The 23,185-nt window shown below is 35.5% G+C and overlaps 5 protein-coding genes, 2 long non-coding RNA genes and 1 other non-coding gene across 8 annotated transcripts; 4 read left to right on the top strand and 4 right to left on the bottom strand.

Moving 5' to 3' along the window:
- The first annotated feature begins 207 nt into the window (after positions 1–207).
- Positions 208–22,634, top strand: LOC103869521 (ras-related protein RABG3f). The gene is made up of 8 exons (XM_018659215.2): positions 208–225; positions 20,410–20,490; positions 21,039–21,065; positions 21,195–21,294; positions 21,737–21,883; positions 21,949–22,029; positions 22,113–22,258; positions 22,342–22,634. The coding sequence occupies exons 2-8, from the start codon at positions 20,438–20,440 to the stop codon at positions 22,406–22,408; spliced, it is 621 nt and encodes a 206-aa protein (XP_018514731.1). The 5' UTR covers positions 208–225; positions 20,410–20,437; the 3' UTR covers positions 22,409–22,634.
- ACT1 (actin-2) lies at positions 1,467–3,797 on the top strand. The gene is made up of 5 exons (XM_009147610.3): positions 1,467–1,714; positions 2,199–2,268; positions 2,349–2,742; positions 2,820–3,433; positions 3,518–3,797. The coding sequence occupies exons 2-5, from the start codon at positions 2,209–2,211 to the stop codon at positions 3,581–3,583; spliced, it is 1,134 nt and encodes a 377-aa protein (XP_009145858.2). The 5' UTR covers positions 1,467–1,714; positions 2,199–2,208; the 3' UTR covers positions 3,584–3,797.
- Positions 3,643–12,110, bottom strand: LOC117133914. The gene is made up of 2 exons (XR_004457977.1): positions 11,919–12,110; positions 3,643–5,747 (listed from the first exon to the last, which is right to left on the bottom strand). It is a non-coding gene; the product is annotated as an uncharacterized LOC117133914 (long non-coding RNA).
- LOC103869523 (pre-mRNA-splicing factor ISY1 homolog) lies at positions 12,074–13,706 on the top strand. Its single transcript, XM_009147608.3, has 2 exons — positions 12,074–13,154; positions 13,438–13,706. Exon 1 carries the CDS (start codon positions 12,248–12,250, stop codon positions 13,139–13,141), a length of 894 nt encoding a protein of 297 aa, XP_009145856.2. The 5' UTR covers positions 12,074–12,247; the 3' UTR covers positions 13,142–13,154; positions 13,438–13,706.
- On the top strand, positions 13,949–14,700 carry LOC103869524. The gene has a single exon (XM_009147609.3). The coding sequence runs from the start codon at positions 13,992–13,994 to the stop codon at positions 14,598–14,600; it is 609 nt and encodes a 202-aa protein (XP_009145857.2). The 5' UTR covers positions 13,949–13,991; the 3' UTR covers positions 14,601–14,700.
- On the bottom strand, positions 14,619–20,416 carry LOC103869522 (putative proline-rich receptor-like protein kinase PERK6). The gene is made up of 7 exons (XM_009147607.3): positions 17,308–20,416; positions 16,377–17,012; positions 16,226–16,296; positions 15,834–15,910; positions 15,597–15,741; positions 15,349–15,510; positions 14,619–15,271 (listed from the first exon to the last, which is right to left on the bottom strand). The coding sequence occupies exons 1-7, from the start codon at positions 17,990–17,992 to the stop codon at positions 15,056–15,058; spliced, it is 1,992 nt and encodes a 663-aa protein (XP_009145855.2). The 5' UTR covers positions 17,993–20,416; the 3' UTR covers positions 14,619–15,055.
- On the bottom strand, positions 20,135–20,208 carry TRNAT-AGU. Its single transcript has one exon. It is a non-coding gene; the product is annotated as a tRNA-Thr (tRNA).
- On the bottom strand, positions 21,080–21,884 carry LOC117133913. The gene is made up of 2 exons (XR_004457976.1): positions 21,697–21,884; positions 21,080–21,560 (listed from the first exon to the last, which is right to left on the bottom strand). It is a non-coding gene; the product is annotated as an uncharacterized LOC117133913 (long non-coding RNA).
- Positions 22,635–23,185: the final 551 nt, after the last annotated feature.

Here is a 23,185-nt window from a genome sequence, read left to right as displayed (position 1 = left end):
ACCCTAATTGACTTTTATACAAGAAAAGAACATGAATGTGGCCTGCCATATTTATGTAACTTTATATAATAAAAACATGAACATGGCCTGCCTCATATAACCCATATAATAAAGAATGGGAATTTAATGTAATCATAATAGTAGCTATGAAAATCAGAAGTAGTTTCGTGATGATGGACACAACGTTTTCGTAGGTGCCAGCTTAACCCTCTCTCTCTCTCTCTCGATTGTACTTAGCACGTGCGATTCACGTGGATCGCGAAAAGTTGACTTAAGTTTTCATCTCTCAACAACACGTAAAGTTTACGAGGATGAATCATAGTTGTTTTTTTTTACTGTTAGGCAGAACACGACGAGGTTCCTAGTATCACTGCTCAACTTGCTATGACCCCGATGATTTGATCTAACTATCATACCTTAAGTATACTCGGGTTGTTATCTCTCTAGATATGGAATCCAATACACGTGTTTCCCACTTTCTGTAGATCAAAATATCTTGAAATGTATAGGTTAAATCTATTTCAGGATATGTAAGCTATTAATACAGTGCTCTATGCCAAGAGCCTCAAAACTCTGAGTATATACCTCACGTTAGGTTATCATCATGCATCTAAGAGAGTTTTGACGTTAAAATTACATGCATGTCATAATAAAATGGCTAGACTCAATATATTGGTATCTCGACTCGACATTATTTATACCAAACATATGGCAAACATACAATTTTAGAAGTACACAACTATTATCTAGGTGTCAGCAAGCATATATAAGTAATCCACAGTCGTTTTGACGACTTCGGATGCACTAGCCATTATTCAATACTAATCGTGAATACGGTGGAGAAAAAAATTTAGTTTATATATCCGTAACACATCATGTAAGTCACCTTCTTTCACGGTCTGATCTTACTATTTCACTTTTAAAAGATCAAATACGATTCGATTCAAATAGAAAAAGAATTAACTAAGTTGAATTTTGTGAAATCTAGATGAACAAGCCAACCACGACCATCGTTGCCTGGATTGACTCGGTTAAAACTAGCTAAATAAATAAAAAGAAAAGAAGAGAAAAATGAAAATGTCATTAAAGCATCTCCAATGTATATAACTCCAGTTTTTCCTCCAAAATGAAGTAAAAGTGAAAATAGAATAAAATTGCTTTAATCTTACTCTATTTTCTATTCCATAATGGAGTGATGAACAAACAAAAAATAGATTATTCTATTTATGGAGTAAATTTCATTATGGAGTGAGATACATAGTTGAGTTGGAACATTCATTACTCCAAATTTACTTTTACTTTATTTTACAGAAAAAAATGAAGTAGGGATGAAGATGCTCTTATACGCCGAGTCCGATCACAGTGTCAAGCCATATCAGCAAAAACAAACTAAATCTTAATTAATCCAACGGCTGAGATCACTAATTAAATTTTAAAAAGGAATTACCACGAGGGAAAAGGCTGTCTGACAGCCAGGTCACGTTATCTTTACCTGTGGCCGAAATGATTCTTCTTTTTTTTTGTTTGAATGGCCGAAAAGAAAGTTGAACAGATAATAAAACCCGCCTTATAAATTCAACATCACTTCTCCTCCTTCTTTGGCCGTTTTATTATCTCCGGCGAGAAGAGAAAGAAGAAAGTTTAGATCGGAATCGTCTTGGTTCCTCGTTTCTTCTTCGATCCCATCTTCTTCTTCCGATCTTTCTTTTCCAAGGTATACTTTCTGGATCTACTTTATCTGTTGGATCTAGATGTTTGTTTCCGGAACTTGGTAGAGATCTGGAACTTGAATTTGGATCTATGAACTCTCTATAGTCGTTTCACATTCCTAGAAATCGATTTCAGTTGACCGATCTCGAACTTGAATTTGGATCCATGAACATTCCTAGAAATGGATTCAGTTGAGTTGACCGATCATCTTATAGCTCGATCGAGCCACCAGGATTTGTGTTGACTTTGATCTTGATCTCGATAGGGATAGATCCAGATTCAGATCATCTGGTTTTCATTTGTAAAATAAACTGTTAAGGCTAGATTGAAATCTCAACTGTTACGGTTAGTTAAAGTTTGAGTAGCGATTGAGGATAATCTTGCAGCTTCTCAAACTTTAACTAACCGTAATTAGAAGTTACTTATGATTAGTTCTTGTTTTAATCAAGGTTCATTTTCAGAGTATACAACTATTTGTGTGTTTGCAGCTTATAAAAAATGGCCGAGGCTGATGACATTCAACCAATCGTCTGTGACAATGGTACCGGAATGGTCAAGGTTAGTACTTGTCTTCTCTTTACTCTTTTCATCAGATCTGTTGATGTTTCTTTTGTTTTGATGATACACTTTGTGTACAGGCTGGTTTCGCCGGTGATGATGCTCCCAGGGCTGTTTTCCCTAGTGTTGTTGGTAGGCCAAGACATCATGGTGTTATGGTTGGGATGAACCAGAAGGATGCCTACGTTGGTGACGAAGCACAGTCCAAGAGAGGTATTCTCACCTTGAAATACCCTATTGAGCATGGTGTTGTGAGCAACTGGGATGACATGGAGAAGATCTGGCATCACACTTTCTACAACGAGCTCCGTATTGCTCCTGAGGAGCACCCGGTTCTTCTTACCGAGGCTCCTCTTAACCCAAAGGCCAACAGAGAGAAGATGACTCAAATCATGTTCGAAACCTTCAACTCACCAGCTATGTATGTCGCCATCCAGGCTGTTCTCTCCCTTTACGCCAGTGGTCGTACTACCGGTTAGTACTTCTTAAAACTCTCTTTGTAGTCATTGATGATCTTGAAACTGAGAGCTGATTGTCTCTTCCTTGAACAGGTATTGTGCTGGATTCTGGTGATGGTGTGTCTCACACCGTGCCAATCTACGAGGGTTTCTCTCTTCCACACGCCATCCTCCGTCTCGACCTTGCTGGTCGTGACCTTACTGATTACCTCATGAAGATCCTTACCGAGAGAGGTTACATGTTCACCACAACAGCCGAGCGGGAAATTGTAAGAGACATCAAGGAGAAGCTCTCCTTCGTTGCTGTCGACTACGAGCAGGAGATGGAGACTTCCAAAACCAGCTCCTCCATCGAGAAGAACTACGAATTACCCGACGGACAAGTCATCACCATCGGTGCCGAGAGATTCAGGTGCCCAGAGGTCCTGTTCCAGCCGTCGTTCGTGGGAATGGAAGCTGCTGGAATCCACGAGACAACCTATAACTCGATCATGAAGTGTGACGTGGATATCAGGAAGGACTTGTACGGAAACATTGTGCTCAGTGGTGGAACAACTATGTTCTCGGGGATTGCAGACCGTATGAGCAAAGAGATCACAGCACTTGCACCAAGCAGCATGAAGATTAAGGTGGTTGCACCTCCCGAGAGGAAGTACAGTGTCTGGATCGGTGGTTCCATTCTTGCTTCCCTCAGCACATTCCAGCAGGTATATATATTCACATGATTTTTTTTTTCAAACTCTGCAAATATTACTAAAGGAGCTGATTGTTTATATCTTTGGTGTCATCAGATGTGGATCTCCAAGGCTGAGTATGATGAGGCAGGTCCAGGAATTGTTCACAGAAAATGCTTCTAAGCTGTCTCAGGGAGAAGGCTCAAAGCTGGGTTTTATGAATTTTTTATATTTGCTTTCTCCATTTGTTTGTTTCATTTCCCTTTGATTTCGTTTATGTGTGTGATAAACTCTCTGGGTTACGTCTGCGTTTCAAGAAACCTTTGCGTTTTAGTCCCTTGTTTTGTAGCCCTGAGTGATCGAATTGATATATGCCTCTTTATTCCTTATTTTTCCATAATTTCTTTCAAAGCTGGGAAGCAAGAACCTTTGCATTGTTAATAACTTAATATAACTATTGTATCAGATAATATTTTTTTATTGATATTTGGCTTTTAATTGTTATCATGCAACCTTCATTTGGTATCAAGAGTCTGTATGATCGAGGCGTTATTGGTTTTCCATTTAAGTAGAAAACAAAACTACACTAACCGCAACAATGTATAAAGCCACACTAACCGCAACAATTCTACTGCTGTACCAGCAAACCATTCCAAGCATCTCGTCATTACTATTTGAGTTATAATCCTTTTACATGATGAACATTGTACATTATAATAATGTTGATGGAATTTCGAATTGATATATAACACATTAGGTACCTTGATTCCCTAATGGGCTTTGGGTTGGGTCCATATTGTCTTTTCTGGGTTTAAGGTTCAGCTGAGTAGGTCTCATTCGGGTTTTATATATGTTCAAGTTGATTCAGCCAATAACATTTTATATTCATATATTTTTGATAATTCTGATTATTATCTATTTTGGTCCCGAACTCTTTTAGGTTTACTTAATAATACATAATTAAAATACACACCATTGAAAATACTACTTTGAAGGAATTAGAAGAATGAAAGCTAAATTGAGATTAGGTGTGTACAATACATGTGTTCGGATATTGAATAGAAGTCTCTCCTGATTCGGTTAATGGTTCACTGGCCTCAGTATTAATCCTGGAAATATGATTCAAATAAAATATATTTTGAGCGTGTAAGATATTTCAGCATGTGTAAGGCAACATTTGTGTACTAACATCACAACTTCACCAAAAGCCAACATCTAAAGCTAAATGCAAGCATTGCAAAATGTCATGAATCATAAGGCTCGCCACAGAAGTTCACAAAACAGACAACTACGCATACCACAGAACACACCAAGTAAACGAAATTGTGACTTTAGCAACTCTGAAACCACATTCTCTACTCAAACCATTGTCCATTGTGCAAGGAACAAAGCTAAAAAATTACATAAGACATAGAAAGATGATATCATCATTATCTTGATATCATCAACAAAGCCAAAACCGAATCCAATCGTGAGCTGTAGGCACCTAAGCAAAACCGAAGATAAGGAACTGAGGTTTATCTTGAAATGAAATGTTTTGATAAACTAAATCCGAACCAAAACAATATCGAATGTTTATTATGCTTCTAGGAAACCCAAAACAGCTACAATGTAATAAGATATATAGACAACATTTCTCTATGAGTTCAATTACACAATGAAAGTTCAAAAGATATCATTTTAAGATTTAATCTCTGATAAAATTTAGAAAAATTAGTGCTTTTTAAATCAACAAAATCAGTCAAACTGAACTTGCAGCAAATAATAATTCAAAGCCACAAAGAAAGTGGTTTTTTTTTTATCCGACCTTAAACTAAAATAGTAAAACTCAAAGTGGAGAGGCGATCGTAGACGTGGCTTAGACCAATGCACAGAGGTGGAGAGGCGATCGTAGACGTGGCTTAGACCAATACGCAGAGGTGGAGATGCGATCGTGGAACCATTATGGCGTAGACCTCCATTTTAATATTTTATAGATTGTGTCAGATTCAATTTTGATTTTTCTAGTTCAAGTTATTTTATGTTCAGTTAGGCTTATAACGAACCATCAAGTAATCCACTAATTATTCAGTATTTATTATTTGTTTATGATTTAAAATCTATGAAAATTGAAAAAATACGCTATATAAAAAGGTTTTTCAGTTTACTTTTTTTCATTTTCTATTTCAGTTATGTTTGATATTCATGGAAATTGTATGGTTAGGTTATTAACAATAACATTTTGTGTGTTTATTGTGCAGAGTGATCAATGTAAAGTTCTGGATCAAACTTACTCAAAAGATAAATCACACAAAAGCGTTTTTACACATCTCATGCTTATCTATGAGAATACAATAAGAAATACATTCTCCTATACATTAAAAGAGAAGTCATATTAGTGATTTCTGCTGATATGACATTAATATAGAGCTTCTCAGAAAAATTGTTATAATTCTATTGGTCGATTTTTTTGAATTTTATTTTTTATTTATTTTAATCAATCGCTTAAGTAGACAAGCCCAAAACTATTGTCGATTTCGTTAAGCCCATATATAGCTAGGAGATAATAATTATCGATTTAGTTTAGCCTTGGGCAAGATTTAGAACTAAGACAAATATTAAAAACTTTCCTTATTATTCAAAAGTAAATTTCCGCATATTGATATCATATTAATTACATTTGCTTAGAAAATATTTTAATGTTTCTAATTAGTAGGGGTGGGCGTTCGGGTACCAGTTCGGGTTCGGATCGGGTATTTTGGATTTTCGAGTATTTCGGTATAGAGGTGTAGAACCCGTTCGGGTATTTTTAGTTCAGATTCGGTTATTTCAGATCGGGTTCGGATATTTAGATTTTGAAAAAAAAAAATAAAATTTTCATTTCTCAAGTTTCTTATATTTAAAAATATAACTTTCAGTTAACTAATTTTTTATTTTTAATAGATTGAATGGTTTATAGATTTGGACATAAAAATTTAAAACTAAAGAGACATTAATTTAGTTATTTAAAAAAAAAAATTTGGTTGTAACTTTTTGTTAATTTTTTAAATAAAAAACTTGACATGCATTTTCGGATCGGGTTCGGGTGCCACTTCGGATATCGGGTAAAGTGCCCACCCCTACTAATTAGGTTATTTGTTTTTAATAACTTACATTTCTAATACGGATTACTTGCGCAAGTTGAAATCATTAAATATGCAAATAACTTATTGACAAAATTTGTTTTTAATAACTTACCTTTCTAATATGGATTACTTGCGCAAGTCGAAATCAATAAATATGCAAATCACTTATTCACAATATGGATTACTTGCGCAAGTTGAAATCATTAAATATTATCGATTTAGTTTACCCTTGGGCAAGATTTAGAATTATGACAAATATTAAAAAATTTCCTTATTATTCAAACGGTAAACTTGTGCATGTTGATATCGTATTTATTACATTGCTTACAAAATATTTTAATGTTTCTAATTAGATTTTTTGTTTTTAATAACTTACATGCGCAAGTTAAAATCATATCATATGCAAATCATTTTTTGACAATACACATTTAATATCTTTCTTTAAACGATTTCATTATTTATTGTGCAAAATATTGTGCGTTATTAATATAAGAAATAAATCGACTGTATATATATAGGAGACACCCAAGGTCTTAAAATACAAACATTCTCTTTTCATTCTTTAAAGTATTATTCACAAATCTCTCCTCTCATACTATTAAGGTATTACGACGATGTTGCTTGTGTGCTAAGAAAAATGTGTTTAAACGCTAAGGCTCCTCATCTTTCATCGACTCTGCCACCCACTTTGCCTTGGAAGTTCAATAAACATGTACAGCCTAATAAAGGACTAACCCGCCAAGGCAATGGGAACTCAGAAAAGCTACGTTGTGTCAATGCTGTTATTCGACAGTATGTTTTCTTAGCATATAAATCACCTTTATCTCCTCTATCTCCTCTATACTTCTATCTGTTAAAATTTTGTTATTACATGACAGTGGCGATCGAACTCCAAAACAGAAAGTGAAACTAAATGTTACAGAGGAGAAACTGTTAAACTTGATGCTGAAGTACAATGGTGGAAAGCCAAGAGCTGAGGTGCGAGAGGCTCCAGCTTTTCTGTCATCCATCTTTTATCAGAGTCTTGATTCATTTTATATATTTTTTTTCTTTTTGTAGACAAATTAAAAAGTGCAGTACAGTTGCAAGACCTATCAGATGCAACAAGAATGTTAGTTCCCCGTACAAGATAGAACCATGAACTCAATTTCTTTGTGTCTTGTCTCCAAAAAGCATGTCTGATCTATCCTTTCCATGTGTTGAATACTGGTAACGGCAATATGGTCTTCCTTTTTTTATATGTAGACCAGGTCGTGAGAGTGATAGTGATCCAGAAGACCTTGAACATGCTGAGAAGCTTCGCCAAGTTAAAGCGGTTATTGAAGATGTTCTTTAGTACTTTCTCTTTTTTTGTTGAATATAGTCCGGGGAAAGTATTACATAATATCATTTAGTAATACTATCTTATATCATTTTTTTTGTTGAATATACTATCTTATAAGTAAGCTAGCATTATTCATTTTTTATTTAATTCATGAGGTCATTTTCAAAGCAGTCAAAAAACCTAGAAAATTAATAATCGAACCATCTACCTTTTCTTATTAGACCGGATATTAGTTCCACCAACTAGGTAATGACCCGCGCCTTGCGCGGGATGAGAGTATATAAAAATAAATAATATACATTTATATTTTACATCATTATTTCAAATTTGCATAATTTTACATTTGGGTTATATTTTTATATTATTGTCATGTGAATGTGTTATAAACAACATTATTGACGCTTTGGTATGTGTCGAGAGTATATAAAAATGACATTGGTGAAGTTTGTTTAAATAGTAATCGTATGAAGTCCTGAAATTAATATGAACGATATTGTAGAATTAATAAAAATATCTATCTATCTATACTATTATTTGAGAAGTGAATTTGCTTATTTGTCATCATCTCCATGATTTTAAGAAATTTTGCTTATTTCTCATATTTTAATAATTTTTAGTTGAGTCATTAATTCATTCAGTACGATAATATTATTATTTGTGACAAAAAAAGATAATATTGTTATTTTAAATTAAGTATGGATAATTGTTAGGATATAATCTATACTATAACTAAAGATTATCAATATTTTTGAGTAATTATTATATGAAAGTTTAATAATAGTATAAATATAATCCGTAAGTGATTTTTATCGTAATCTATCTTATATGAGTGCTAATACATAAAAGATATAGTTAACTAATATTTTATATATATATAAAATATTATCAATATTTTGGAGTAATTATTATATGAAAGTTTAATAATAGTATAAATATAATCTGTAAGTGATTTTTATCGTAATCTATCTTATATGAGTGTTAATACATAAAAGATATAGTTAACTAATATTTTATATATATATATATATATAATTGATATTTATTGTAGTATATTTTATCTACATTATTATTTGCAAAGTGACTTTTCGCATTCAAGCTCTCACGTTAAAAGTTAAAGCTGTCAAAGTCGTTTTACCTTTAAAGAATAATTAGCTTAAACATTAGTTAATTATAAAATATTTACAATAAAAATAAAAATTAATCAAAAAACAGAAACATATTATAAGAGAAAATATAATTAGTGTATATCTCAATGCTCCCGTTGATGTAAATGTCATACATATTTTAATGGTTTATTTTATGAACTTATACTATCATGATAAACATGTTGTTAAAGTTTCAATTTTCAACATGTTCTCACAAACATCATTTTAATTCCTTCTTCTATTAAGTTTAAAAAAAGATGTGTAATTATATATGAACGAAAAATAATTTTGTAAATAATTCATTATATAATTAATTAAAACTGAATTTTATATTAATAATATTAGATTTATAAGTTATATTAGATAGTTTATTATAAATTAATATAAAATAAAACATATTTTTAAATATAAGATAAATATTGTGTTGTTATCTGGAAATAATATTTTAGAAAATAAGATGTAAGAGTTTATAATTAAAATATTGTAATTATGCTATTTTATAAAGTATATATATATGAATATATATATATATTGGTGAAATTTGTTTCCATATATTATCGTACTGGTTCCATATATTGGTAAACTAATAAGTATTTCGTAAGAAAATGTGCGGACAAATCACATATTAAACGTAAGATCTCAAGAGAATATTGAGTTTTCACAGTTTAACCTTAAAATATGGTAACATAAATTAATTATAATTTTGACTTGATTCTTACACGGGCACCATACCAAATATTCGATTAAAAATAAGGCAAGTTTTATTAAAACGTGATAACAAAGTTTAACATTTAAATTATTCCTTATTTGATAGAATTTAACATTTATTCTAATAGACGTTCACATTAAATACCAAAACAAAACAAATATCTCGCAAGATTGGATTCTAGCAAGATCAAAGTCAATACGATATATTAAAGAGAAAATTTGGAGGACATGACTGCCGAAGATAAATATGAGAAAATATTACAATGTTGCTACAATATTATTAGACAGAATTCCCACTGAGACAGATGAAACCCATAATTACAGCCACGTACCTCAGTATAATATCTAAAAATATTAGTGGTCAACATAATGTTTGGATTGTTCTGATGATATTTTTTTCTTAGATAAAAATTTGACAAAAAATGTGTCTAATCGGTAATTTATGTTGGAAATGTGTCACATATGCAGAATGCAAGTTTATTAGATGTTCATAAGAAAACCTTTAAGATTAGTTGATTATGACGACAATGTTTTTTGAACCCAGTTAAGTTTCATCTATATTACGTTAAGTTTCGATAGAAGAGATCAATAATGATACTCATGCAAGAGGTTCGGTGGTTTTACAATATATATGACATAATATGAACGTTATGGTTTCATATAAGTAATCTCATTTATGTATAGAAAATTAACGTAATTAATTAAAATAGTGAGCAGTGGCATATTATGTAATTCTTCTAGTAAATGTTGGTCAATTATTAAAAGATGCTGAGGAGGCTTGTAGGAGTGACACATAAGCTAAAATGGCAAAGTTGTTAATATAATACCAAATAAAGGTTATTTTTTAAAAGTGCTTCTCTTTTAATAAGAAAGGGATAATCGTGGTCAACTTACCAACATGGTGCATATATGTCAAATTGACAAATCTACGTTTAAGTAACCCAACCTATAAGGGATTTAGATTTTTTTTGTGAATCTCGTGGACTGATCTATCGCAGATTGGGGTTTATAGGTGAAGTTTCAAGAAATTGTTATAATTTGATTGGTCGATTGTTTTTAATTTTTATTTATTTAATTTAGATCTAAAAATTTAAGATAAGTCTAAAATCATTTAACATCACTTGCCATATAATCTAACGAATATTACAAATAACAATTTATAGAAACTAATTCTCGAAATTATAGAAAGATTGATAATGTTTTATTTATTACTTTTAATATTTATAAACTATAAAATACAATGAATGGAATTTTATATAAGATAATTATAATAGTTTTATACTCTACTTGATGAATTGTGTTCGAATATAATTATATAATAACTATTTTAAATATTACAAAATCCAAAAATGTTTATTAATTTATTTTAAATTATTTATCGTTGTTTAAAGAATAAATTTATCATAATTTTAAAATAATTTATAAAATGCTTACAAAATGCAAGGCAAAGTTGCACTTTCAAGAGTTAAGTCGAGATCTGGATTAAAAATCCAAATAACTGGTAAAGAATGGAAGCCGGAGACAAAAATATTGAATGTTGTCTACAAACAAGTTTTACAGAATATATATTTTGTAATCATGGCACGTAATTTTAATCTACTTTTTTTTTCAAATACAAATTTTAAAATAAATAAACTGTTGTAATTATTTATTTTTTGTATTTGCTAGATGGGTTGTGATGAGTTAGGAGACCGATGACGGTATGTCAATTTAATATTATTTCATGTTCAATAAAATTTAGAAATTTATAAATCTATCAAATAATGTTAACCCGTCAAATTGCTTACAAAATTTATTTAATTTTTTGCAAGTTTCTAATTGAATTTACTTTCTTTATCGAAAAATGTACTTCATAATTTATATTATTTATGGATAATATTTTGATTTTTATTATATTTTCTTTTAATATGTCTACATAAATGTTTGTTTATTATTTATGAAAAAATAATATTATTCACCTAAAATAAAGAATTACAAAACATATACAATACAATTCTAATTAATGATAATATAAAATATGTTACTTCTAAAACTATACACTATTTATTTCATTTTTTGAATGAAATTATCTTCGTAAACACACAAAATATTTTGTGATGTTGCAATTATACATACACACAATATATGCCTCTTTATACTGACGTTACTGTGTTCCCTCTCGTGAAGTACGAATCGAGAGAGAATAAGAATGCGGGCTGGTCATGTTTTTATGTCCGCACAGGGTGCAGAGCGGTTACCTTAAATACATGCTCAAATTTCTTTTAATTATTCATTCCGAAATTCACAAACCAAGTTATACAATACAATCACTTACTCCATAAACGGGCCTTGTAAATAAGAAATATGGGTTAGTAAACTGGGCCGTAGGATCGATAAAATAAAAGATGAAACTAAAAAAGAAAACATCACATCTTCAAATCTATCTTCGTCCCGTCCCCTTCCCGTCGCTCCTTCGTCCTCCAAATTAGGGTTTAAGATCGAAACAAGCTTACAGAAGAGTCGATTCGCTTTGCTACTTACTTCTTCCTTCTTCTTCTACTGTAATTCGTAACTCCGAAGATCCAAGATGGCTCGTAACGAGGAGAAAGCGCAGTCGATGCTCAACAGGTTCGTCACCATGAAAGAGTCCGAGAACAAGAAACCAAAGGAGCGCCGGCCTTACCTCGCCTCCGAGTGCCGAGATCTGGCAGACGCGGACAAATGGAGGCACCAAATCATGCGAGAGATCAGCCGCAAAGTCGCCGAGATCCAGAACGAAGGACTAGGCGAGCACCGCCTCCGCGACCTCAACGACGAGATCAACAAGCTCTTGAGAGAGAGATGGCACTGGGAGCGACGGATCGTCGAGCTCGGAGGTCCTAATTACAATCGGCACGGCGCGAAGATGACGGATCTGGAAGGAAACATCATCGACGTGCCGAACACGAGTGGACGTGGCCCTGGTTACCGTTACTTCGGCGCGGCGAAGAAGCTTCCTGGTGTGAGAGAGCTTTTCGAGAAGCCTCCTGAGCTGAGGAAGAGGAGGACGAGGTATGATATTTATAAGAGGATAGACGCGAGTTACTATGGTTATAGGGATGAGGAGGATGGGGTGTTGGAGGGGCTGGAGAGGAGTGCGGAGGGGGAGATGAGGAGGAGGGAGGTGGAGGAGTGGCGGAGGCTGGATGAGGTTAGGAGGGAGGCGAGGAAGGGGGCGGCGGAGGTTGTGAGCGTTGGAGCTGCGAAGGAGGTGTTGTTTGAGGAGGAGGAGGATGTGGTGGAGGAGGAGAGGAGGGAGAGGGAGAAAGAGGAGGAGGAGAAGGAGAGGGAGTTTGTGGTGCATGTTCCCTTGCCTGATGAGAAGGAGATTGAGAAGATGGTGTTGCAGAAGAAGAAGATGGAGTTGTTGAGAGAGTATGCTAGTGATGATTTGGTTGAGCAGGAGAAGGAGGCTAAAGCCATGCTCAACATCCACAGATAGATAGAGAAACAAGGTGATTATATCTATCTTTAAAGCTTTTAGCTTCTTTTGAAGTTCCTGAGTCTCTATCAAGTACATTAGCTTAGATCTTGAAAGATCCTTCATGAGTAATTGGTTTGGTTTTGGGCATAGTATTAGTAGTACTCTTATGGAATGGAGCTTAGACTTGCGTTTAACTGTTATTTCAATGGCCAAGTACAACACTTTGACTAGTTTGTAGATGCAGATTATCTTCTTCTCTACTGTATTGACTTTGATGAATCTGTGAGACTGATAAATCTTTATACACCTTTCAGGCTGAATCCACTCAGCTGCGCTCTTCTGATGACAAACCCTGTGCCCGACATGAAGAAGCAATGGAACAAAGTGAGGTGACATAATGTTGGAACAATGAGACATGGAAACAAACTCGTATTCTCTTATGCTACCTCTACTTTATAGTCTGTCTGTATTTTAATTTCTTTGCGCTCACAGAATTACTTCTTACTCTTAGATCTCAATCACTTTATGAATGGGCTTTCTTTTCACAATGGCAATCAAAATCCAGTCTTTGGTTTAAGACAAATGCAGAAACATGTTGAAACTACCCACTAGCATTTGTCCATGTGTTAGCAGGCAGAGAACAAGTCAAAGTCATTCTAAAAAGACTTGTTGTGTACCTGTGACAAAAACCAAACTCCCATTTATTAATAACACCGTTGAGATGAGATGTATGTTGGATATGGTAATAATACAAATGTGTCTAGAGATACGAACCACACCCACATGTTCACACACTCAATCCCAAACTCTCTCTCTCTCCAGAACACAAACGCACTCTTGTCTCTCTTCTCAAGTTCTCAGTCCTCCAATGGCGGACTACGAGGACGAGATTGACCAGCAGAACCAACCATTCATCCCCAAAGAGACAGCTCTCCAAGCCTTAAACACAATAATCCAGCTCCACTTCGAGAAAACTCTAGAGAAAAAACGAGCCATCGACCACCAGAAGAAGAAGCTCCACAAGCTGTTCCAGCTCTTCTTCATCTTCCTCGCCCTCATCTTCTTCTCCCTCTCCCAACCCTCAGGCCGTCTCCACTGCCGCCACTGCTGGGCGCCAATCGTCCTCCTCTCCTTCTCACATCTCTTCTTCTACGTCTCCGTAGCTCAAACCCTCCGCTGCATCAACGGCTTCAAGTACCAGCGCCGCTGCCACAAGCTCACTCTCGGCCTCGCTACGCACAAGCTCCGTTTCATCAAGTCACGCATAGCAGCAGGAGATTTCTGCCTCGGTGGTGGTGGTGGCGGAGAAGACGAGGTCTCAGCCTCGGCTGCTGCTTGGGATCTGGAAGTTCCCTATCAGGAGCCACCGGATAGCTACTTTGGCAAGTTTAAGAGAAACTGGGCTCTCTACTTTGGGTTCTTGATCCTTCTTTACACTTTCATGATCTCCTTCTCTGTAGTCATCCTCTGTTTCTAGTGGCTGTTTCGTTATTTCTTACATTACCCTTTCTGCTTCTTTATCTTTCATTAGTCTTCGGCTTAGAAGGGATCACAAAAAGTTCGAATCTTTTCACGAACCCAAGTCTTCAGCTTGATGTAGAGATAAAAGGGATCACGAAAAGTTCGAAACTTTGAATCTGAATTCAAGTCTTGAGCTACATTCCTCTCTTGTTTCATCTCATGTTTCAAACACTAGCAGAGACATTTAGCATTAAATAATCAATTAATCACAATCAAAAGATTGTATCTTTCTTCATACAGACACAAACATAAATGCACAACGGTCAGAATCTGACAAAAAATAAAATAAGAGTTGTAAAAAGTTTCATAAGGAAACAAAACATAAACAGAGAAAGGTTGGTTGGTTGTTTGAATCTAAAAAGCTAAGTCAAAGCTCTTGTCTAGTAGTTGTTATGTTATACTCCTCCTCTACTAATTACGTCGCTGCTCGTACTCGTTCGTGTTTCCATACTCACTGCTTGCACCGTACTCTTGGCTGTCCAACGCTGTTTTCCTGAACTTCTTCATGTCCGCACTGTAAGTGCTCGAGTCATAGTCCGAGCTTGATCCCCTCGCGAGATTTTGTCCAGGTTTCCCTCCTTCGTTTAGATCGTCTAGTGATGCATCTCCCTCTAGAGCCCGAACAATCTGTTAGAATCATAGAGCCACTCAGAATGTTTACTCATTTGTGATATGATTCATTTTTGTTGTTAAAGACTTTTTACCTGGCTCATCTTAGGCCTGCGTCTAGCTGAGTGTCTGACAGCTGCGGCGGCACAAGCCACCATTCGTGCCATCTCATTAGGCTCGTATTGGTTTTCGAGCCGTGGATCAGCTAGCTCACTGTAGTCTCCGTCTTGAGCTGCGTTTATGCATAAGGGTCTTGCCTGTGTAAAAATGTATACATAGTTTGTTTAGATCAGTAGTCCACAATGACTATAACAGAGGAAAGTTGGTGATGATATGTACTGACCCAATCGACCAAGCTGTCTTCCATTTCACCAGTGAGATCAACAGGTCTGCGTCCGGTAATGAGCTCTAGAAGCATCACTCCAAAGGAGAAAACATCTGATCTATCTGTTAGTTTCCCGCTTGACGCGTACTCTGGAGCCAAGTACCTGTCATTTGATTCAGCATAAAAGATTCTTGATTAGAGAAACATATTCTTTAGTGAGATCTTTCATCAGCTGGTTTAGCGTTTCATTATTACCCGAAAGTTCCCATGATACGAGTGGACACATGTGTAACGTTGTCCTGAGATAGCTTCGCTAATCCGAAGTCAGCAACCTGAAGATTTAAGCCAGTCCAGTTATAAAGAAACACAGAGTCTGAAAGCATTCTGATTCAAGATCATAATTAGGCATGCAAGTTCGGGTAGTTCAGAATTCGAGTAGTTTGGTTCGACCAAAATCTCGCTGAATTGAACCGAAAAAGTTTGGTTCGGTATTCACGTAGTTCAGCTTTTATTTTTTTTTACTGAAACTAACCGAAGTTTTTGATTTCGATCAAATTTCGGTTAAATTGGGTAATTTTGGTTTGAAATTTCAGGTAATTTTGGTTGGTTCGGTCGGTTATAAACCGCATGCCTAATCATAAGCATACCTTGGCTTCAAAGGATTCATCAAGAAGAATATTTGAAGCTTTAATGTCTCGATGAATGATCTTCGGATGACCTGATTAAACAAAATTTGATTATATCTATAGTTAAACCTAGAAAAGATCAAATATATAAGACTTTTTGTTTTTGACTCACAATCTTCATGTAAGTAAGAAAGCCCTTTAGCTGATCCCAAAGCAATCCTGAGCCTTGTAGTCCAATCAAGGATAACACCACTTTTACCATGGAGATGAAACTCAAGTGTATCATTAGGCAAAAACTCATAAACCAACATCCTCTGTCCTCCTGCAATACAATAACCAACAAGAGACACAAGAAACCGGTGATGAACTCGACTAATGATATCCACCTCAGCCTGAAACTCTCGCTCTCCTTGTCCGCTTCCTGCTTTGAGACTCTTCACAGCGATCTCTTTACCATTGGGAAGTATCCCCTTGTGAACGTACCCAAACCCGCCTTGCCCTAACAATCTCGCTTGAGAGAAGCCTTGCGTTGCTGCGGCTAGCTCGTCGTAGGTGAATGTGCTCTGGTTGAAACCTAGAGCCACTGAAGGGTGTGGTGGTGGTAGAGCTGGACCGTGTGGGCCTGAGTAGTTTGAGCTCATGTCGCTGCTGTTAAGACCGCCTGAGACGGGCATTGGTTGCGTCGGTTGCCAGGTTCCAGGAGGTGGTGGAGGAGGTGAATTCATCCAGTTGTTGTTCCCTACGTTCATTACATGATCGCTTTGGTTATTGTATTGTTGTTGCTGATGTTGGTATTGACCACTCGCACCTAAGGTCAAAACAAAAAGACTTAGTTTTCCCCTTGTTTCTTGGGTGACAAGAAACAAATTTTAATAGTTTTCCACAATAGATCATAATATTCAAATATGTAAAACTCTGCCTGAGAATCAAGTTCTCATGAGATGTGAAACACACAAACTTGCAACTGTGGTTTGAAGGTAAGAAGATTTTAATGTGTTAGGTTATTAATTCAAGTAGCTTGGTGCACAACACAAGAAATAGTTCTAAACAAGGAGAAACTAGGGTTGAGGTTAGTGACTTGGTGTTGACCAATATAGTCTTACCGTTGAAACCGTTGCTTGCATAGTAAGGCATTTGATTCTTCTTTTTCTTCTTCTTACGACAACAACAGACGCAGAACAAGATCATGACAAGAAGCAACAATCCAGCAGAAGCTGCAATTCCTATAATAGCACCCATGTTGGGTGTGTCGCTACGTGAGGATTTAGAGCCACCACGGCTTGATTTAGGAGGAGACAGAGATTTCGGAGGAGAGTTACGGCCGGAATTTTTAGAAGGAGGCGGAGGCGAACGGTTTTTGCTTCCTCCGTTATTGTTTTTGTTGTTATTATTATTCCCATTGTTGTTGTTGTTGTCATTGTTATTCCCCTTGTTGTTATTACCATTGTTGTTGTTATTGCCATTGTTTTTGTTACCATTATTGCCATCATTGTTGTTATTACCATTGCTGTTGTTGTTGTCATTGTTTCCGCCATTGTTGTTGTTGTCATTGTTGTTATTACCATTGTTGTTGTTGTTATCATTGTTTCCACCATTGTTATTGTTGTTGTTGTTGTTGTTGTTATTGTTTCCTTGTTGTTGTGATGGTGGAGATTGTGAGTCTGAAGAAGGTGGTGAAGGAGGGGAGGAGGAGTCAGGAGAAGGAGGAGATTGCTGTTGATTGTTGTTGTTGTCGGAGGAGGGAGGTGACGGCGGTGAATTCTGCGAGGATTGCCCCTCATCCGCCATAATCTCTTTGGATGTTCCTTTTTAAATATTTCTTTTAGTTATCTGGAAGTTCTTTCCTTAAGATTTTCGTAAGAGAGAGATGAAAACTGAACAAAGAGAAACACAAAAAGCTCATTGTGTGTGTTCCAAATTCTAATTTTAAGAGATTTTTTCGTTTTCGTTTTTATTTTTTATTTTCTGAATTGCTAATTCCCAATAATTTCTTCTTTTTGTAAGGTCTATATTTGGGGTTTAATACAGCCATGCAGATTATGCACCTTCAACTATATTTGCAAAAGAAAAAAAAATAATTACAGTAAAAAAAACTCGATGTGTTTATTAGAAAATAAAATGATTGGTTTACCTATATCATAGATAAGGTTAAGGCTACACAAGGATGAAATCAGATATTTTTTTGGCAAGGTAGTAAGGAAGTGTTGTTAAAAGCAGTGGCATTGACAATATCAATGTACTCTATGAACATTTTCAGATTAAGTGTGTGAAGAGATTAATGGAACACTACCAAAATTGGCCTAGAATTTAGGGATTTATAACGATTTAATCAAGCGTTACTTGGAAGACAAGTATGAAAAACCTTACAACATCCTAATTGTTTAATGGCCAGATTAATTAAAGAGAAGCATTCCTTGATGAGAATATCTTCAGTGCAAAAAAAAAAATCTTCATATGCTTGGAAATCAATTCTATATAGGAGAGATTTAGTATGTAAGGGAATGCGTTTTTATAGTAGACGATGGAAACCTAATTATATTTGGACGGATCCGTGGATCTCATATCATCCACCACGTCCACCAAGACCAATATTACAAGGAGATAAGTTGGGCAAAGTGAATTAGTTGTTCTCTTTGGATGGAAATCATGGGATGAACAGAAAATTATAGAAATGGTCGTAGAGGAAGATGTCAATTTTAAACATCAAATTATGCTCATTTTCCAACCTGGACCTCTTAGGATTACACTATAATTAAGATGGTTTGTTAAATCTTGTTACTGGTCAAAGTAATCATCTCAGTACAAATGAAGAAATCACGCCTATTTATGGAAATATTATGTTGAAACAGAGGATTTGGAAGACAAATATATATTTCCCCAAAAATAAAACATTTCATGTGGCGTATGTTATCTAAGAGTTTGGCTACGAAGAATAATCTTCACAGACGACATATTACACATGCTACCCAATGTCGAAGATATTGTCAAGCTGAAGAAACAAAACTACATGTTTTCTTTGAATGTACACATGCCCGACGTATATGGCGAGCTTCAGGTATATCGAACCACATAATTAATAGCTTCACTACTACTTTGGAAAAGAAGATCGAGGCATGCCTTCTTTGTAGTTATTCAAGTAATTTATGTAATTTACTAGACTTGTCTCTTTGGATATCATGGAGAATTTAGAAAAGTAGGAATATACTCATTTTCCAATAACAAAAATACATTGGAGGAAATTACATCAGGCCCTTGATGATGCAATTTGAAGATTATGCGTCATTGAGGATCCGATTAACCGACTTAACTATAGTTATCATATGAAATGGAGAAAGCCAAATTAAGAAGGGATGGATCAAATGTAACGTCGATGGCTCCTTCATTGATCCTAACACATATGTCCACAAGCGGGTTGGGTTTTCCGAGACTTTAACGACTACTATAGAAGAAGGATCAAGGTACCTGAAAGAATGTTAAAAAAGTCTTTGATGCAAAATAGTTGTGCTAGAGGTTACAAAATTATTGAATTTAAATGTAACTGTAAGAAGGTAATAAACATTATGAATAGTCGTATTCATCTTTTTTTTATGGATACAATTGGGTTCAAGAAGCAATGTGGTGGAGTAAGAAGTTTGCTGATGTTCGGTTCCTATGGACAAGAAGAAATGGAAACAAAGTGGCTGATAAACTAGCAAAGCAACCAATTACTCAAAATGAACTTTCTGTTATCACTTTTTATGTACCACCTTTTGTAACCATGGATCTTCATCATGACTTTGTTGTTAGTCAGCAAAATTAGTAAAGATTTAGTGTTAAAAAAATGATTGGTTTTCCAAAGACGGCGGGACACGGATAAATGAACAATACGTGAAAAAAAAATCAATAACAACTGATGGGAGGAAGGACAAAAAGAAAATTAAGTTAAAGGAATGCTCTCGTTGAGAGTCGAACTCAAGACCTCCCGCTTACTAAACGGGTGCTCTAACCAACTGAGCTACAAGAGCTGTTTAGCAGCCTTTTCCCTATAAAGTATATAATTAAAACACGAGGAACATAATGATTCGCGTTTGCTATAAAAGACAAAACACTAGTCGCCTAAAAGAGAAATTTACAAGACAGATCAGGAACAGCTTAGACTCTCCAGGTCCCAGAGAGAAAAACACCGTCCTCTTCCACAGAACATACCAGAGACACAGATCGTAGAATCTCTCTCTCTCTTTTAGATCCGATACGATGCCGTCCCGTAGGCGTACCCTCCTCAAAGTCATCATCCTCGGCGATAGCGGGTTAGCTTTCTTCTGCCCCCCAGATTCTATTTTCTCTATGTTTGTATTTGCTCATCGTACGATGTTTTTCCGATGACTATACTGAGTGGCTTTATCTAAATTGTTTCCTGTGGGTTTAGATACTCGTATGATTTGTTGATTTATCTCTTAGTATCATGCTGAATTTTGATATTGAGGTTTACTTTCGTGTTGTTCATCAAAGACCACAACTTTACGAGGCTAATTTGAAAAAAATTGAGCTGACCTAGTCTCGAACTTGGACGTTTTCAACTTGATTTTTACTTACTTTACCACGTTCTTGAGTCTGTAGATTGTTTTCAGTTTATTTTATGTTTTCTTTGTTTATATTTTGACTCTTGATTTAACATGTAGTTTTGCAAACTTATGATTCCGTTGGTTTTGCATTTTATTTGAGAAAACTTAGATTTTTGCTTAACATTGAAGATCATACTGGTTTTGTTAAAAGTGAGACAGGAGTAGATGTTTTGATGTTATCTTCATTTGAGAGAAAACAAAAATCTGAACTTGTATGATTTGTGATTTTGCAGGGTGGGGAAAACATCTTTGATGAATCAGTATCCTTCTTTTGTTTCCAATGGACTAACAAGTAATACTGTAGTAGTTTGTTTAATGATTTGGCTGGATCTTTCTCGAAGTCAGATGAGTTTTCGCTTTTGTTTTTGGTTTAACACGATTAACTTCAGATATGTTAATAAAAAGTTCAGCAACCAGTACAAGGCCACCATTGGAGCTGACTTCTTGACTAAGGAAGTCCAGTTTGAAGATCGTCTTTTCACTTTACAGGTTCTTACTTGAGCTTTAATCACTGAATTACATTAATTTTGCTTTTGCTGCTGTAGTTTGTATATTCAATAGATATTTTTTTGACTATGCGAGGTGTTGGTTTAAAAAACGCCAAGTACCTAATCAGTTTCTGCCAGACACTTCCAGGCTTACCTTTCTCGTGAATCATGCTTCCTATAATAATATTGACATACTTTTGTGCTAGTGTCATGCAATCAGTAATTAGTTCTGAATAAGACAAGGCACTAGGATAATTTCATGTGGTTCTGAATAGCTTTTCTTGATAACTATCAACCACAAATGAGAATAGCTCTAAACTGTCCCAAGGATTGTGATCAGAGTGGTCAACCTTTCACATTTGTGACTTGTGGGAGCTACCCTCTTTGCTTGAACAAAGCTCACTTGTTTCTGTTTGTTTCTGTCAATGGATGGGTTATTACAGATCTGGGATACAGCTGGACAGGAAAGGTTTCAGAGCCTTGGTGTAGCTTTTTACCGGGGTGCTGATTGCTGTGTTCTTGTGTATGATGTCAACTCCATGAAATCATTTGACAATCTCAACAACTGGAGAGAAGAGTTTCTGATCCAGGTACACATTCAAGCTCTTTCTCACCTCTCACAATAGACAAAGCATTAACGCGATGCCACTTACAGGCGAGTCCATCGGATCCAGAGAATTTTCCGTTTGTTCTTATCGGAAACAAGGTCGACGTGGATGGTGGAAACAGCAGAGTGGTATGATGTGCTTTACTTATTTCTCCATTGTGAGATGAATGTCTCTGAGATGTAACATCAATGTTGACTGACTTTAATAACAGGTTTCAGAGAAGAAGGCTAAAGCTTGGTGTGCTTCAAAGGGAAACATTCCCTACTTTGAGACTTCTGCGAAGGAAGGCACCAATGTGGAGGAAGCTTTCCAATGCATTGCCAAGAACGCGCTGAAGAGCGGAGAAGAGGAAGAGCTGTAAGTTTCATTACAAATCTGACTCCATGCATACATACATACGAGTTTGGTCTCAACGTTTTGTCTTCTTTTTTTCTCTCTAGATACTTGCCAGACACAATCGATGTTGGGACAAGCAACCAACAGAGGTCTACAGGGTGCGAATGCTAAGGAGAGTATCTCTCCCGGAAGAATATGCTTTTGAGTTTAAACAATGGTGGAACGTGTCTCTCCTCCCATCACATATCTCTTTCTTCACCAGTTATCCCTAAACTTTATTTACATTACATGCTGTAAATTTGTTCTTTTGTGGGCTTAACGAACCCTTCAAAATGATTTGACTTGTCTAGCAAGTATTTGTTGTTTTATTTAAAAAAAAAACATATTTCCTATAAAAGACAGAGAGCTCAGTGTTTGTTTGGTCCAATCTCAACCTCCTGGTTTGAGTTTCTAAGCTTACCCTTGGAGTCTCCCACCTAGAGATGTCAAATGGGCGGGTTGGGCGGGTTTGGGTATGTCCGAATGGGTTTCAGTTTTTGCTGGACATTTTTGGTCGAAGTCCAAATAGAACCATGTCCAAATGAGACCATAACCAAATAAGACCATGATATGTTGGGCTATCCATGGACGGCCCATATGCCCACTTAATTTAAACAACATAATTTCAGTTTTAAAGATTTAAAGATTCTGAAGTTTTCAATTTTAAAAATGCCATATATTTAAACTTTATGTTTTAAACTTCATGTTTCAAAGTTATAAAAAACATAAGATAAGTTCAAAAGATTCGTGATTTTGTCTGATTTGTGGAAACAGAAACAGTCGCCAGACTCGCCACCAGCTTCGTTATGAACACAAATCACCGATCCATCTAACCCATAACACAATATTAGTAGATGATACAAATCAGTAGCTAATAGTGAAAACCCACAACACAAATCACGAAATCAA

The sequence above is a fragment of the Brassica rapa genome, chromosome A05, assembly GCF_000309985.2.
Source record: "Brassica rapa cultivar Chiifu-401-42 chromosome A05, CAAS_Brap_v3.01, whole genome shotgun sequence".
NCBI lineage: Eukaryota > Viridiplantae > Streptophyta > Magnoliopsida > Brassicales > Brassicaceae > Brassica > Brassica rapa.
This window is presented reverse-complemented; position numbering and strand designations above follow the sequence as displayed.